At 36.7% G+C, this 17,908-nt stretch overlaps 1 protein-coding gene across 1 annotated transcript in view; it reads right to left on the reverse strand.

Moving 5' to 3' along the window:
• The window catches only part of LOC129245772 (protein sax-3), a 223,264-nt gene that overhangs the window by 41,652 nt on the left and 163,704 nt on the right, over window positions 1-17,908 (reverse strand). The window contains exons 11-12 of the mRNA XM_054884152.1: window positions 14,079-14,160; window positions 11,479-11,649 (exon numbers count right to left, since the gene is read on the reverse strand). Of these exons, the coding sequence (XP_054740127.1) occupies window positions 11,479-11,649; window positions 14,079-14,160 (253 nt within the window). The remainder of the gene's footprint in view (window positions 1-11,478; window positions 11,650-14,078; window positions 14,161-17,908) is intronic.

The following is a 17,908-nucleotide window of genomic DNA, read 5'->3' on the forward strand; positions in this document are numbered from 1 at the left end:
GCATCTGCCGCTGCAGCAACTATTAATGGGAGAAGCTTAAAGGCTTCCACAAGACAGCAGCTTTTTATCAATTTGAGATCTATAGATAGCCAAAGTTTACTACATAGTTTGCTTGACGGCAGAGCAGAAAAGCACGACGAAGTTAATCTTTTAAAGCTTGCCTTCTTTCTAAACAAGACTATAAGGGGGTTAAAAACTAACTAGAAATGTGTTCAAAAAATTCTAACCTCCTCAGAAACCTTCACTAATATGTATATAGTAAATCTTTACAGGATCCTGTTTTCACAGCACTCAGACAACATTAAGTCCATTGTACTGCCCTCGAGTTCCTTTTTTTAACTTTCTTTAAATCTATTCGCCCTCCGAAGAAATCTGAGTAAACCTTGCGGTGCCAAGAAGCCACGTCAGAGCCAAAGACGGTGAGCCTGATTCGAGCGAAGGTTGGGCAAACGCACAAAAAGATCCTCCTTTCCACTTGCTGGGCAGAGTGCACTGTCTGCGATGCCTACCTTTTCCATGTGCTTCGTCCATGGAAAGTGGCCAGTCATCAGTCGAACCAGCTGCCTACAGTTGCGTCTGCTTAATGACAGGAGGGTCTACGGCAGTCGGTCGTAACATCACTTTTATCCAAAGCTAGCTACAGGTGAACTTATCTTGAAATCTACGGTTTGTTGCGCTCATTTCGATCAAAACTCTTTGAAGAATGAACACGCAACTTACTGAAGGGCTATAAAATTAACAGTCTAAAATATAAGGCGGCTATATAACCTTTAAAGTTCATTGGTTTGTAAGCCTTTAAGAAACCTGCTGTAGGCTGAATAAATAATCAACATATTAAACTAAATAAAATTGGAAACCCGGAACCAATTTCTGTAGGAGCTACGGAGCGGAGGAATCTCAAACTTCAGAGTATATCGATATTTTCGGCATCACAATATGGTGCACTTTGGTAACAACAACCTAATCCATAATGGGTTTCTCATACAAATACGACAAATAATAAAAATTCACATTCTGTTTGGGATCTCTGCTAGATAAGAAATGTGAAATAACTATTTTTTTTATATAAGTAAAAAGTATCGAGAAATCACCTTAAATATCAATCATTCTTCCTTGAAAGAAATTCGGAATATTTGTATGCTACCAATCCAACCCTAATCGATTAAACCGAAAATTAACGCAATTGCCTTGGAGCGCTTCTAAAATTGTTCCTTCCTTAAACCCAAATGCCTTCGCAAACTTAAGTAATTTGGCTTAACATTTTTGCTATTTTTGTTTTTTGCCCGAGGAAATAACTAAAGGAACTACGCGAGTAACAATAAAATTGCCATAATAATAACAATGTAGGTTGAAAGCTCTGCTAAGTGAAGAGAAAAAAAAGCAATTCAGCAAATGTAAATGTACGTATGTACACACTCACACACACGCATTTGCACTGGCGAAATAACAAATAATGGGAAATAATAATTCAAATTTTTATTGCCTTTCACTTAAAGATGGTATTAAGCAGTGCACTGAAAAAAATTTCGACACACCTGCGAGGGAGGTAGATAAGTAAATTATATTTACTTACAAATATATTTCTTTGGTAGAACTAAATAGCGCAATTTTCGGTGCTCTCCTGATATTATACAAATAATTAATTGTATACTCCAAATTCTATAAATACAACTCGCGACAAATGATATCACATCAAAATTTGGACTAGTTTTGGCTATTTTTATTTTTTTTTTATTTGACATTAGTTTTGAATAACAGTACAGCTTATTATCTAACCAAATCCATACAAATTCTTTTCAATATTTTATACTTAAATAAGAAAAATTCTACAAAATTTTCATTCTATTCCCCCAATTTTTTTTCATATAGAAAAAATGCGCAACCCCGAGAAGGGAAAAACTTATATAAAACCCACTTAATTTTTCACCAACTTTAGACTTGCATTTTATCACACTAAAATTGTTTAAACTATAAAACTGCATAAAAAAGATCTTTTAAGAAATTCTAATTAAAAACCTTCATGGTTCATTGGTATGAAAATGAGAGGAATTTTTCTAGTTATTACATAAAGTTGGATGTATAAAGATTTTGTTAGACAATAAGCTATATCTCCTACTTTTGAGGAGAACATTCTAAAACAACAAAAAAAAAAAACCAAGCTGTAAAAAACTACACCGTCCACTGTTTTGTTGGAAATATCTTATCTATAAGATCTGAGTGGTCTAACTGAAACTCAGAAAGTATAGCACTTCACAGTATTCACCAAAATTTCTTCAAGTGCACCAACGCAAAGAAAATCAGTAGGAAAGCGATACTCAACATCCTCATATACGTAAGCAAATTCATTTCTCCTGGGAGCACGAAACAATATCCGAAAAAATTATTTATGGAATTTCGAAATTTTTGTGAACAAGCCCATATACTTAAACATTTACATACACACATCGCATAAGCGTAATCTTAAGATAAGCGAGGCAGCAAATAAAGAAAAAGCAAAAAAGTGAAGAAAAATGCAGACGATGCGAGCTAACGTGTATTTACATCGCTTCAATAAATTCAAATGCCTGACATGTTATTAGAAGAGGCGTGGCAGCAGTCAGCAAGGTGGCATAAAATACAATATTTCGTATTTTTTGCATCAGAGAGAATGGAGAATAGTGGAAGGTTGCAAATAAAAGAAAAAAATAAGAAAGGTAAGGAGCAAACTGGCAAAGGGAAAGATTGTGCGGGGTGCTCAAGTGGATATTCTGAATTTGCTGGAGGCGCTGCTGAATTTATTTGGGTGCTAAGCTGGTGCTGTAATCGTATATGTTGATATGTATGAATATACAATTAGTACAGTATTAGCGAAAATGTAACAAACATTTTCGGAAATACTTTTCAAAAATTATTGAAGATACTGAATTATTTTTAATTAGATAGTACAAATTCCCTCAATTAAAACATTTAATTTATACAACGAATAAAATAAGGAGAAGAGAAATATACAGATTTGATATAAAGATGCCATTATTTTAAAGTTTTATTGGAGAAAGAAGCAATGACAAGAATGAAGTACCCAAGTCTATTCAAACATAAAATTATCAATGAACGGAAAAACGACAAGATTTGATCAAAAAATGTTCAATGAACAGACCAGTAATCACTGAACTGATTCATAGTCAATAATTGACTAACAAGTAATTAATTGGCAAACTCTAAATTAATATAAATCCACAATTTCCATCAACAGACCAGGTATTTCTAGACTGATTTCGAATGTTTTGAAGACAGTTCACGCATCTCTGAGCATACCGCCTAAAGATCACATAAAACTTCTCGACGTGAAGACTTCTTGGCAAGCAGTTCAATTTCAAGGGGTACCACGACCTCTTCTAGTTAACGAAACAACCATTGGAATTTAGAAATTAGTCAACCGACATAGAGACATTCACCTTGGCGTAGTTTTTGGTCCAACATTTTTATTTAATAGTTCCCAAAGTTGTATCGTTGCCAAGCCATATTCTTTGTTTCAATGATCCGCACACGTTCAAATTATTATTTACACACTTCTTTAGTGTGATCTAAGTTGGAATAAGCTGTTTTTAGTATCGAGTTCATATCATTACTGTTATATTAGGAACTTTAAAGCATTCATAAGTCATTTGTATGCTTTGCTCTCAGATCGTTTAATTTTGTTCAAAGATGTTTATTACTTGCTTTACAATTTTTGCTAAGTAGAAGGGTTATTCCTTCAATTTCTTTCATTTTCGCATTTACTTCCGTATTCAAAGTCTTTGGAATCATAATATTTTTTTTTTCACGAGTATCGACTATTTTTGCCCATCCCGCTCTTATTTTATACGTCTTAAGGGAATTAATTTGATCTAAATGTTTTCAGATCTGGTTTTTTCTTACTTAAATTTTCAATGAATTGTTTAAATAAAACTTAATCTAGATATTATTGGATAGGAAAATAAATAAACAAAAAAATTACACACTGTTGGATCCTCCACTGAGAGAATATAGTGGCCGTCTAATTTTGTTTGCGGAAATATGAATTTCGCTCTGTCTTCTGGACTACTGAACTGGTTTTCGGAACGAAGCAAATAAGAAGACACGTGACTACGTCACAAGCAAGTGGGAAACAGTAATAAATTGCTGCCGATCACAAAACATAAAACGGAGGGTAGATGTTGCATTTCCATCTGGGATGGGTACCGAGGCATACCAACAAAAGAGAAGGCAGACACATTATGCATAGCTGTATCATTTCAATCGAATTGGAAAAGAGTTTTCAATGTCCCTCAATTTTTTTTCATACAAGGTATGCCAGGTGTAAATACGTCAGTAAGTACAACCCAGCCTCATGAAACTGAATTGGAACGTGAGTAAATCACAGAAACTGCTGATACCAAATAAGAAAGAACTATTCATCGACATAAAAATATTTATAGGTCGCACATGTACTGGGTGATACTTTTGTAGGAGCGTCAGAAGACTGAAGTTCTTTTTGGGCGCATGCTCATTCCCTCGAACTTGCTGTTAGTGAGAACTAGGCGAAGATTGTTAATATGAAAATCAATAGAGAAAGTTTCAGAATAGAGAAATTTACTCCAACCTGTAAAATTAATCTGAGAAGAGATTTTAAAAAACCACTGAATGAATTTCAATCTACCTTTTTAGTACTTTTAAAACTCTGGAATCCACATAGGCTACAACCGGACCCTCACCTACCGGTCCGGTTGCAGTCGAAATAAGTTTATTTAGAAAAATTGTATTGTTTTTATGATCCGATTTGGTTCATATTCAGAATGAATCTACAATATATTAAATTTTTGCTAAAACTTGGCAAAAGAGCTCGATCCTTGCCATCTAGCGGGCAAATGAGGTAAAGTGTATGCGGTGCACATTCGAAGTGGCCTATATTTCTGCTTTCAGTGTTGATCCAATAACTTATAGTTTCGGCCACGGTATGTAACTTATTTGGATGATACAGATATGTGAAAAAATAGTTCTCAAGAAAATTTTGTAGACAAAAATTTTCTGGATCAAACATTTTTTATATCTTTTTCTGGAATCTGCACATTAAGCATATTGTGAATGTTGTGAACTACGAAAACGGTATCAACTAACTAATATGAAAATTTAATACATGGAAGAAAAATAGAATGAGAAAGTGCTTAAATTTTGGCCCATACTGTATAAATATAAGAACTTTTTGGGTTTCGCAGCAGCATTGAAAGCTTGGAGCCGTGAGGATACGTATGTATGTGCATAAGTATGAGTAAATACGTATGGAATAAGAAAGGCAAGCGATTCGTTGTGTTCAGCTATGCTAAGTAGTAATATCAATCATTGTTAATGCAGTGTAAAAACTGTGCTTCGAGGAGGAGCACACGCGCACACAAATAAGCATATGTTGCATAGGTGAGAGCGTAGACGCTTACACTCACCCACACATTCATTGCCATATGTAAGCATATATAGGATGTTTTTTTAGCTACATGGGAACTATCGACATCGATAACTATGGTTTGACAGTTGAGAATGGCAAACTGTGTTGAAGCTTCAAGCAAATTTGTCTATTCTGAAACTTTATCTATTGATTTTCGTCTTAACAATCTCCCGCTAGTTCGCACCAGCTGATTCGAGGGAATGAGCAGACGTCCAACAAGAAGCTTTGGCAAAAATTTGCTTTGAAAAAAAAAAACAAATCAGTTCACAATTTCATAAAGCAAAGTGTTGAAGAAAACTCCAAAATGTCTTGGAAAAAGTAGTCAAACATTGGACTAATCGAATGGAGCAGCTGTTATATGACGGATATCACATTAAAAAATAAATTCCATGAAAATTATCTACCATATTATAGTAAAAAAATTAATTTCTATTTTGTATTATTTCAGGTTCTCAAGCTCTTACAAAAACACCCGATGTTACAAGAGGAATGCAAATGGTCTTGCTGTACATGTGCACGCTGCCGCAGGCAGGATTTACGGCAGCAACAATAACAAACATACCTATTTGTTTTTATTTGGTTGGCCTTTTTACGCTCGAAATTTTCTTTTTTCGCTTTTTTTTTTTTTTGTTTTTTTTTTTTTGTTTGCTTGCTGATGCCATTTTTTGTTGTTTGTTCTTTGTATTGCAAATAATTTATAAAAATTATTCACGCAATAAATTGTAACGGAATCATAAGTAAATACCGGAAGTGTATGCCGCCCCAGGCATGCTGAGCAGAATTGAGTTGAGCTGAACTGAGCTGAGCGCTCGTCTTTACCACAAATTAGTAGCATCAGGAGTGCACTCAAGTATATATTATATTTATTTATGGATGGATGTCTAGAGGTGTGTATGTGTGAGGATGTGTGTGCATGGCCGCCTGTCAAAATCTTTGCGTTGTGTGCGTGTATGGCTGTAAGGCGCTAAGCGAACTGAGTTTTTTCAGTTTTTCGCATCATATTTTATTTTAATGATAATTTGCGGGGCTGTCTTCAGCACAGCGTTCGTCGAGTCGAGTTGAGTCCTATATCCTGCAGCTATTGTTAGCCTCGGCAGCTCACACAAATATCCATATAATACATAATTACATTGCCAGTGGGATTGCTTTGTTGTTGTATGTGTTTTTGTAAGCATTTTGGGCTGCTTGCTGTTTGGTGTTGAAGCAAAAATTATGGTAATCGTTTGGGAAACACCCCAAACTATTTTTATAATGGATGTGCTTTTTGGGTGTATGGATTTTATTTTAAATAGAACCCAAAGAAATTCATAAGTTGGTTTCTAAGAACAAGGCAGTCATAGGGTGGTCAGCTGGTCAATAATAATGCATAAATTTATACATGGAGCATTACCGTTTACCGAACTGAAACTCAACTGCAAAAGTAAAAACCTACGACACAAACATTTTGGGTCGCTCTTCTACACCAGATTTACGGGGTGCAGTTTCAACTCGGCGGCTATGTTTTTTTTTATATTTGCATTTTTTCTTTTAATTTTTTTATGTGCCTCTTTAAATTATTACACCTGTTGTTAGATTGTCTAAGAGATGGCATGAGAGTGATATTGAAGGGCCAGTGTCCTCAAGCTCATTACAAAAAATATTCTTAGCATTTAAAACAAGTGACTAACAAACATTTACTTGACAATTAACTGCATACGTTTTGCAAGATCTTTTTGTGTTTGGTGGTTAAGTCCACTTTGGGTGGAGGGAGTTCTCTTTATTTGGGAGCCTTCTCATCACAGGATTTGTGTGCGTTATTAGTCTGCTTATGTGTTTTCTGCCAGCGCTTTGTATTGTTTCGCCAATAGCAACGATATTAAAGTCGCGATGAATAGCTGCGTTAGGTATGCACCAAAGAGCATTAGTCATTGACGTAAGCATTTTAGACTGGACTCGTTGTAGTATATTTAGATTACGCCCATGTTAACACGCAAAATTTCCACATCTGGCAATCGAAGTGCGGGTACTTGATGGTAGAGGCCAATGCAAGCTCAGTTAGTGCCAGTTTGGTGTGGATTTTAGAACAGTGGCATTATTATACCATTTTTCATTGAAAATGCTGCTGAAAAAGCATTTCGGTCAACGGTGAGTGCTACAGAGGTATGACAAACACATTTTTTTTACTGAAAATTTAAGACATGGACTTGGACAATCAGTGGTACTCGTATCAGTAGGAAGGCGTGCCACGCCATACAGCCCATGCCACAATCGATTTTTGCAATCCAAGTTCGGTAATCATGTTATCAGCCGTCTCGGCGGCGTCAGTTGACCACCTCGGAGCTCTTATTTGACGCAGTTAGATTGCTTTTTGTGTGGTGTTGTGAAGAATCAATGTTGTTTGAAAAACAAATCATTGTCCGCACGAGTCTATAGTAGCTGGGCGCTGGGCACGCAGCTCATGTGAACATAAGACGATGGGTACCTGCACCGCTAGCTCATCGGTGCACTTTAATCTACGACGTTTTCAAAATTTATTCTAAGTGATGGCAAAGCCTCAATGCCTGCTTAACTGCCGATGTGAGGGTTCACTCGCCAGCTAAATAGGTAGCTTTCCAGTAAGAGCTCAGCGGCTTACCGTACAGCTGGGCGTTTGGCTTCAAACTGGTTCAAGAGCTTAAAGTATCTGCGAACTCAGAACAGAATAGCAACGCGTTTCCTCTTGTCCATTTTTGAACCATCCATGGAAAGCCACTGCATACATATAGCTTTAGTCATTCTCCATAACCTTGAGAGTACTAGTCACCCGACATAATACCACATAACCAAGAAGAATTGTGCGGTTTCATTACTTGAAAACAATGAAAAAGGAAGTTTGTTTCCTAAGCTCTTAGTTAGTTAGTTTTTATTGGGCTATATTGCACTGCCTATGTTCCATACTGGAAATCTAGGATTTTAAGGAGATATTAGTGGACTGTGATCTCTGATGTGGTCTATTGTGCTTGACCGCGAGCCTAGAGTTGCAGGCTTCTAATGAATTTGAACACTACTTCAGACTTTTTGTTCCATATCACCTACGGATTTAGAGTCATCCCACCTAAGTAAGTCAGTCTTCGTCTTTCGAGGGATGCATATTCACAGAAGCTCTTAGTGTCAGTCGAAGAGATCTAAAGTCACTTTTGAGCTATTCGTACACTAGCAGTGCCTTTCCCAAACACTCCACATACTTGCAGCTTCGGCACCTTCTTTACTTCAGTGCCAAATACGTTATCCAATGAGCCGACATGCTTTCAGAAAAAGGTCTAAACATATACCCCTAGCGATGTATAGAATTACTAGAGCATAAAAATAAGCATCAATATTAAAACCCGCACGTACTTTCTTAGTTCACTGATAACTGCAGCAGACGTACGTTTAATGTTCGTTGTAGTGGCGCAGTAAGTACGTCCTCTCAAATTTGATGATATTCTTCTATAAGACCACCCTTTACAATGCAAAAATGTGCTTCAAATATAATTCAGCACAGTAGCCACATAAGCTTCATTGCCTTGTAGCATCCGCTTTGTTTCACTAGCCGCTCTCCCACTTTTTCTAGCCTTTTCTTCATTAATTTTCCTCAATTTATTTTGCTCCACCACTTAAGGATAATGATTATGTACGCATTTACGAACGCCTGCACAAGAGTTTACTCATTTTTCGGCACATACGCTCATAAATTTCACACTGTTCGATTATTCTTCGATAGCTGACACTTGAATAGTTTACTGTGAATATTTTGGGTCAATTACCGCGGTGTTGCATGATTTCCTTAAATTTTTGTTCACCTATTTTCACTAAATGCTTTTTACCCTTTTCCAATTTCCTGATGTGCATTTTCGCTACGCATTCACTTCGAACTCGTACGTTAAATAAATATTTATACATTCTTCGCCCTCAAAAATTCCACTTTCGCTCCTCTTGCTGTTTTTTTTAATTTTTCCGCTACGGTTATTGACTCAGGTGTGCAATTGCTGCGGAATTGTTGGTGCTCCACTATCCTTGCCAACTGCCCAAATGGGAAATGCAAAAACTCCGAATATTTATGCGTTTTACAAGAGAAAATTTATGCAGTTCGTGGCCATCTGGTGCACAAAAATGAAAATAGTGAATTCCATTCGAATGGCAGGAAAATATGTACAATTTTACTCAATTTTTACAGCGAAAATTGGGTCAGTAGTAGTTAGTAAAGTATATAGTGTTGATGTTGGTGTTGGGCGAAGCCTCGATTGAGGCACTGACTTTTATTTTGTATGCAGAAAAACGCATTAATCAAAGTGTAGCAAAAAAGCTCCGGGTGAAAATTTGATAATGGAAGAGGATTTAACTAAAATAAACCTTGAGTTATATGACAGTATCAGGAATTGGTTTAACAGGCAACCTAGTTTTGATATAATATAGCGAGCAAAGTGAATTGTAATCGTATATTTTTCCCGGTTTCCCTAGAGCTGTCTTTGGTGACAAGAAAGCTTTACACAACTACAGTTCTCCCGTCGTTATGTTACATCTTACCGATTTCACAGACAGAAAACTAATTCAAGCTAGTAGACCAAGGAAAGGCTCAATTAGACTGTAATGAGGGACATTTTTTTATATAGAAAAAATATGCAAAACCGTCAGGGAAAAAAATTATCTAAAATCAACGAGAATTTTGAGTAACCTCAAACCTGTACTTTATGGAATTATAATTGTGTGGGCTATAAAAATACATATGAAGAATTTTTTTTAGATGAGTTAAGAAAAGATAATACAAGTCAAAAACAAATAAGAGATAGTCAAATCTGGTGAAAATGATGATGAGTATTTATAGATCTTAGGTTTATGAACAATCTAGGCTAAAGGCTCAAATGTCTCGATAGACACGTTTTTAAGAAACTTGAATATCTCAGGTACATGAATATTAAAAAGTTGATGAAATTAATTTTGAATGCTAGTTGGTTTTAGGCTCGAGTGAAAATTGTAAGCTAGCTGCGGCATCAGAATGAGCCAGTATCTTAATTGCCTAAAAGTACTCATTTTTGCCATTTCTTATCGTTTTGCAGCGACTTTGGAATCTACTATACGTGGTACGCAATCCACAATAGTCCTCGAATAAATATTAAATGGTGCAATAACCCGCGCTTTGTAAATATTTTCTGAGAATATACCTGTTAGGTAATAAAACACAAAAAAAAAGTTGGCGCCAATTTTCTCTTAAGGCCTACTAAAGTTTTTTTCAAACAAGTGTAAAAATTCTTAAAAAATATATTTGAGCAAAATGAAAGGTCAAGATATATACAGTAAAATGTCATGGAAAATATTTTTGTAGAGCATTGTAGCCCACTATCCCCCACCTAAAAGGGTAATTTTGACCTTTACTTCAAGAACCCAATCAAAAAAAAAATACAAAACTGTTAAGTTGTTAGAGGATTAAAATGTTTTAGAAAATTATTCACAAGAAAATTGTATTAGTGCTCTACTCAGGCAACGCCGTCACTAACGCCTAGGCTAACACTAATTCCAATGTCGAGAAAAAGAAAAAAGGTAAAATATAAATTGTCTGGTATAAAGGAAAATACTTCAGAATATTTTCTATACAGCTGTCTAGTACAAAAGACAAGCAATGGAGCGGTAAAAGGTCAAACTATAGATTTCCATCATTCAAAATATTTTTTTTTGTATTTAGTAAACCAGTCATTCAAAAACAAAAATTTAAAAAGCTAAAAACCGTCCAAAAGGCCTAACACCGTTTCGAATAGTAGAGCAGGTTTTTTTTTTAGAATTGTATTACCAAATATTTTCCAAAAGGGATACTGAAATTCCGGTGCCCTTTCTTACAACAAGCGCGGAGAGTCAGTTGGAGATGTCCTGTATGTATGTACTCTTTGAAGGACTTCAAATCAAAACTTTTTATTAGTACTTATAGTAAAAATATAAGCTCTTATTAGAGAATAAAAACCTGCTTTAACCACTTCTCAATTTTAATGAACTTAAATCATTAATTTTTCATTGGTAAATTTTTTTTTGTTTTGCTTTATGACTTCACTCACCTTTCCACTCAACACCGCACGCGCTGCAGATATCTCAGTTGGTGGCACCGTGCCCGATTCTGTGCCCAGCGTCTTGATAACATTCGAAAGTCCAGAAGGCACCGAGAGGCCATGCGAGTTCTCAGCTCTTACAAGGAAAACGTAAGATGTGGCTGGTTTCAAGCCGGAGATCTAGAAAGTTGTAAATAGGTAAAAAAAATGAGTATAACTCAAAAAAAAAAATCTTAAAAATGCTTTTTGAGTGTTTCTGAAGTAGGTTCCCTTTCAAATTATTTACAAAGAAAAACATACACCTTCTTACGACTTATATTTCTTGTGTAAACTATTGCTATAACCAAGTGTGATTAAGAAGTTATATGTATGTGGACAAAGACCATTATAGGCTTAATTCTAGAACATGTATATGGGATCTGCTTATGTTAAGGATATAAGACTATAATGAATTCGAGTATTCATATAATTCCGCCTGACCCCCCACTTTGAAGAATACAAGGCTTTGGGATTATAGGTGTAATTCGATGCAATATTTCAAGAGATGATAGTATTTGCACTTTAAAACCAGAAGTTCTGCTCAGTTTTATTTGTACACCAAAAGTTTTTTATTCTTAGCCAAATAATTGGTATTTACACACTTAAATGAAGTAGAACTCCTGGTTAACTTGTACAGAGGATTTCAAATAGATGCAAATCATAAATTCGCCTTTACTTACAAACAGAATAACAAATAATAGGACTATGAATAAGTTCGTGCGGTTTTTTCGAAATTTGAAACTTTATTGACGTAAAATGGTTACAAATTTAATATTCAAAATATTGTCCATCGCTTACTACTACTTTTTCCCATCTTTCTGGCAATTCACGGATTCCCTTTGTGAAAAATTCGGTCGGTTTTGCCGCAATCCACGAATCGATCCATTTTTTGACTTCATCGTAATTACGGAAGTGCTGGTCAGCCAGGCCATGTTGCATCGATCGGAAGAGATAGTAATCGGATGGCGCAAGGTCTGGACTATACGGCGGGTGGGGTAGGACATCCCATTTGAGCGTTTCTAAGTATGTTTTGACCACTTGTGCAACATGTGGCCGAGCATTGTCATGTTGCAAAATAACTTTGTCGTGTCTATCGGCGTATTGCGGCCGTTTTTCTCGCAGTGCTCGGCTCAAACGCATCAATTGTCGTCGGTAGACATCCCCCGTAATCGTTTCATTCGGTTTCAGTAGCTCATAATACACAACACCCAGCTGGTCCCACCAGATACACAGCATAACCTTCAGGCCATGAATATTCTGCGCCGACGTCGATGTTGAAGCATGGCCAGGGTATCCATACGTTGCCCGACGTTTTGGATTGTCGTAATGGACCCACTTTTCATCGCCAGTCACAATTCGATGCAAAAAACCCTTTCTTTTGTGCCGTTGAAGCAGTTGTTCGCATGCCATAAAACGGCGTTCAACGTCTCTTGGCTTCAATTCATACGGCACCCAATGGCCTACCTTTCGGATCATTCCCATGGCTTTTAAACGTTTGGAAATGGTTGATTGATCAACTCCCAAAGTTTTTGCAACCTCTTCTTGCGTTTGAGCCGGATCTTGATCGAGCAATTCCTCCAATTCGGTATCCATGAACTTTGGCGGCGCACCCTCGCGTTCTTCGTCTTCCAAGCCAAAATCACCACTTTTAAAGCGTGCAAACCACTTCTGGCACGTTCGCTCAGCTAGAGCATGCTCACCATAAACTTCCACCAAGATACGATGACTTTCGGCTGCTTTTTTCTTCATATTAAAATAATGAAGAAGAATTCCCCGCAAAAACACATTATTTGGCACGAAATTCGACATTTTCAAGTGTGGTAAAAATATTGTTGTTTACGCTTCAAATAAAAAACTTATACTGACGTTTGTGCCTTACGACAGTAGCTCTCCAATGAATGTTTGGAAATGTGGATCGATGGAATAATAATCAAGTTATGCCATCTGTTGTAAAACCGCACGAACTTATTCATAGTCCTATTAAAAAATCGCTCAACATTGTAATATATAAGATATGCAGATAATTTTCTTTTGGCGATTTGAATATATTCGTATAAAAAGTAGTTGCTAACAGGCAAAGTAGGAATGAAGGCCAAATGTGCTTGAGTATGTAAAAGTACTATGCAACTAAAAGCTGAAGCAGTTGAGCTGAAATAAGATGCAAATGTGAGCCACTTTCCGGTAGAAAGGCAATAATGTTGGCTACCAGCACAAAAACAAGAAAAATAACCCAAAAAACAAGCTCCACTTGCCTATTTACATTTCCCTAGTTACCTAATGTGTAAGCTTATCTAAGTAAAGTATGTATGTATAATATGTATGTATGTGTGTATAAAAATAAATGCATGCAAAGGATTGTACCTTGGCGTATATTTAAAAAATATGTTTCAAGATATATTGTTAATGTTATAGCGTTGCAACAGCAGGACACCTGGCGGAGCTGGTGAACGTTTTCTTATTCTCTAGTAGATAGGTACTTATGCATATGACTATGTGAATAGTTACCTTAAAATACCGTTAAAAGTATATTTATGTACCTACATGTAGATACAGGTATTCTGTACACTTACCGTTATTTGCTGATCAGGCACACGATGCGCGGCAATCACCCAACCCGTTTGTAGATCCGAGCTGAAATACTCCACTGTATAGCTGCAAAATGATAAAAGGGGAGGGGAAAAATTAGCATAAGTATGGCGAGAAATGTGAGGAACAAAAAGAAACAAAAAGCAAAAGAGATGAAAAGCACAAAAGAAAAAAGAAAAATATGTTGGAGTGACTAGAAAGAGTTACGAACTCATATAATTATGTGTGTATGCATTAGGGTGGTTTTCAAAAACATCAAATTAATGCTTATTTTCAGTCTCACCCCCTAAATTGGTCATACCACGATCAAATATATCACATAAAAATTTTGGTTGCGATTGCAGACGGTTAGGGGTACCTATACGGTTAAGGTGGTCTAGAATTTTCAAAAAATCGATTTTTGTTTTTTCAATATTTCGAAAGCATAGTATCTTAAGAATATTCTATGAAACTTTGATGTGGAAATTCCCAATATTATAGCTTCTACAGCCCATTAACTAAGTAGAGAGCGGTCCGCGCGCCCCTATACCTCAAATTTTAAACTCATTTATTTCGAAACGACTTTTTTCGGCACGGCGGGGATGAAAACAAAAAACAACTATTCAACCGAATCACTTGAAATTTGGATATGTTGTTCACAACATGTATCGCTATCGTCGGAACTAGAATCATAATTTGCTGTTTTTTAAACTAAAAAACTAGTGAAAAAACCCGATTTTACGAACTTTTTTTCAAAAGTGGGCCATTTTGTCAATTTTGTCAATTTTTCATTTTTTCGATTTGTTCTAGTTCCGACCATAACTGCACTCTTTCTGATTAAGAATCCCCTTGAATTTTGAGTTTCAGATGAGTAGAAGTCTCGAAATTATCTACACCGTCCTGGTTCGATTTTTCGAGAGGGTCATCTTCAGTAGCATTTTTATAATAATAAATATTGTTTCAAAAGTAAACAAAAAAAATTTTTGTACGCTCAATAAACGTACTAACAAGCTCGAAAATTTGAAACATCATTTTTTAAGTTTTTAATGGCAAAAAAAAATCGGTGAAAAAATAGGTGAAATTTTCGTACTCTAGACCGCCGGGTACCCTTAAGGCATGTCACACAAGTCCAAACTACCCTATAACGACTCAAAAAAGTAAAACTAATTTTTCAATCTAAAACCCAAAGTCAATTCTATTGTAGCTGAGGATATATGTATATGTATATACCATATATATACATATATATAATTGGCGTTTACACCTGTTTTTGGGTGTTTGGCCGAGCTTCTCTTTCTATTTTTGGCATGCGTATTGACGTTGTTTCTCAAATGGAGGGATCTACAGCTTCAAGCCAACTCCGAACGACGGATATTTTTCTTGAGGAGCTTTTTCATGGCGAAGATTTGCCATTGCCTGCCGAGGTGCGACCGCTATTAGCAAACACTTTTTCTTCATTTTGGTGTTTCACCGAGATTCGAACCCACTTTCTCCCTGAATTCCGGATGGTAGTCACGCACCAACCCATTCGGCTACGGCGGCCACCGCTGAGGCCCGATCTGTTTAATATGTTAATAAATTGTGTCTATTTTTATTTAGTTTGGATTTTTTCAATCTCTATAGAGTCTCTACAATCCTTAACTGCCTCTAATCGGGACTGAAATTTATATGATGAAACAGGTAAGCAGCAGCCACAGAAATGGCGAGCATTTCCATCACGGCGAAATGAGAACTGAATACGTTTTGTCCCGAAAAAGCATCAAATTCCATAGCAGGAATCTTTTGCAGACCCGTTTGGTCACGCAATGATAGCGCGAAAGTGGTGGCGTACGACTCAGGTACATATGAAATTTAGTACATAAAAATTGTCACCTGAGAATACGAAAAGCTTTGAAGGCTTCCCTAAGATGGAAAAATTGTGCCCTTCAAATGTCTATTTCACTGTGAAATCGATAGCATTTGCGTTGTGCGAGTGAAGTTTGTTTGGCTGGCTTTGATCTTATGAAATTTCGTGCAACAGATTAACTCCTGTGTTCAGTAGAAAGTTTAGGAAAACAGGCCCTGTTAATCAATTTTATTAAACAATATACCAAAAACTACACGGAAGCAACAAAGAAGATTAAAAAAAATAATATCTCCAATACCGTTAGTTTGCCAATCCATATTTATTAAAACTTTTTAGATTATTTTGGTCCATAATATTCCTCCTTAATTTTTTTTTTTTTAACACACTGCGTGGATAAGCAGTTGATATATGTATGTATACAATAATTTTATTCATACTTTCGCGTGCATATGTATGTGCGCATACATCCGTTTTGGACCAATTTCATATGCAAAATAGACTATTTTTGTGGCAATTTAAATGGAAAGAAGCATTTTGAGTTGCACCAAAAAATTTAATAATGACGGAATGAAAGGCGGAAACAATGGTGCAAATCCGATTTGCTGGCACAAGCCTGCAGCATAGGTACATATTTAATATGTAGCAACATTTTGAAAATTTCAAATATATGAAACGTGTATTGCTGCCACAGCTGCAGGACTGGGCGTGTTTATCAAATGCAATGTTTTCCAGCCACAAACTAACAATAAATGCCTACAATAGGAATGTTGATAAAAGCATAGAAAATGCGCGCAAACAACAAAAAGAAACTGCAAAGGAGCAGCATTCGAAAAAAGGAGGCGTCCACAAAAGCCTTCCTAAGCATGCACGTACGAGTATATGTACGGGTATGTGTGAGTTTGCGTCGAAAGTTGGCTGCTTTCATGCTGGCTAGCAAATTTTAATGATGCCCGAAAAAGTCGAAAACGCAGAAAGGCAAACGAGTGAATGGCATTGCAACATGCAACTAAACTGCAGCCATTCATTCGAAATGGAGAACAAAGCCCGAAAAACTTCCAGCTACAAACAATCGCTATGCACTTTATTGGCATAGCATAGCAGGACATAGCATAGCGTTGCATGGCGTGTGCCATTTTATACTTTTGATTATGTTAATTTGCGCAAATCTAAATCGCCATCACTAAGACAGATCAAGAAAATGTCAGAAAATAAAAACAACAAAGAAATAACTTGCAACTGAGAGTGGCATTGTACTAGAATGCTGGACCAGCTGGCTTAGTAAGCTGGAGAATGCTCGCCGAAATGTGCGCTTGACCACCAAATAATAGAAACGCGGTCGCGGCCAGCAACATTGACCGCGAAACGGCGGAAAAAATGCATTCGCAATGCAAGGCATGCTACATGCAACATAGCAACGATTTGGTTCTACCGCTAAGGCACTTGTGGTCAGCAGCTAAGCAGCACACAAATGCACTCACACACATAAACCCATATCCATACATATGCATGCATGCAAGTGCTAGCGTAAAACCAAATTGCTAAGCGTGTTGCTGCACTGCCGTGTCGAAGTGCGCCGCCACTAATCAGAGAGCAGCCGCAGCGGTAACAGCAGCCGTTAAATGGCCCAAAGCTGCTGTTGCCACAAAATACCGTATTATTAGTTAGTTACTTTTTTTGGTGCTCGCTGGCTTTTTCATGCCAGCCATAGCGCGATTGTGTTGCAAGTATGCGATGCATAGAAATTGACGGACCACAAAACAGGAGAAAAAATTCCGCGGAAAAAAGAAAATCCAGCAAAAAACGTTACGCTGAAGTCCAGCACTTCAAGGTAAAAGTCAAAAACAAAAATCGAGAAAAAGGAAATGCAATGCCTTATTTTACAAAAAATGCCCTAGCGCATGCATGCAACACTCGTGTGGCATATACGATAGCATGTCGGGCGTGTACTCCAACGCTTACATCTAAGCACAATAGATTCACTTAGCACAG

Source organism: Anastrepha obliqua, chromosome 4, assembly GCF_027943255.1.
Source record: "Anastrepha obliqua isolate idAnaObli1 chromosome 4, idAnaObli1_1.0, whole genome shotgun sequence".
Classification (NCBI taxonomy): domain Eukaryota; kingdom Metazoa; phylum Arthropoda; class Insecta; order Diptera; family Tephritidae; genus Anastrepha; species Anastrepha obliqua.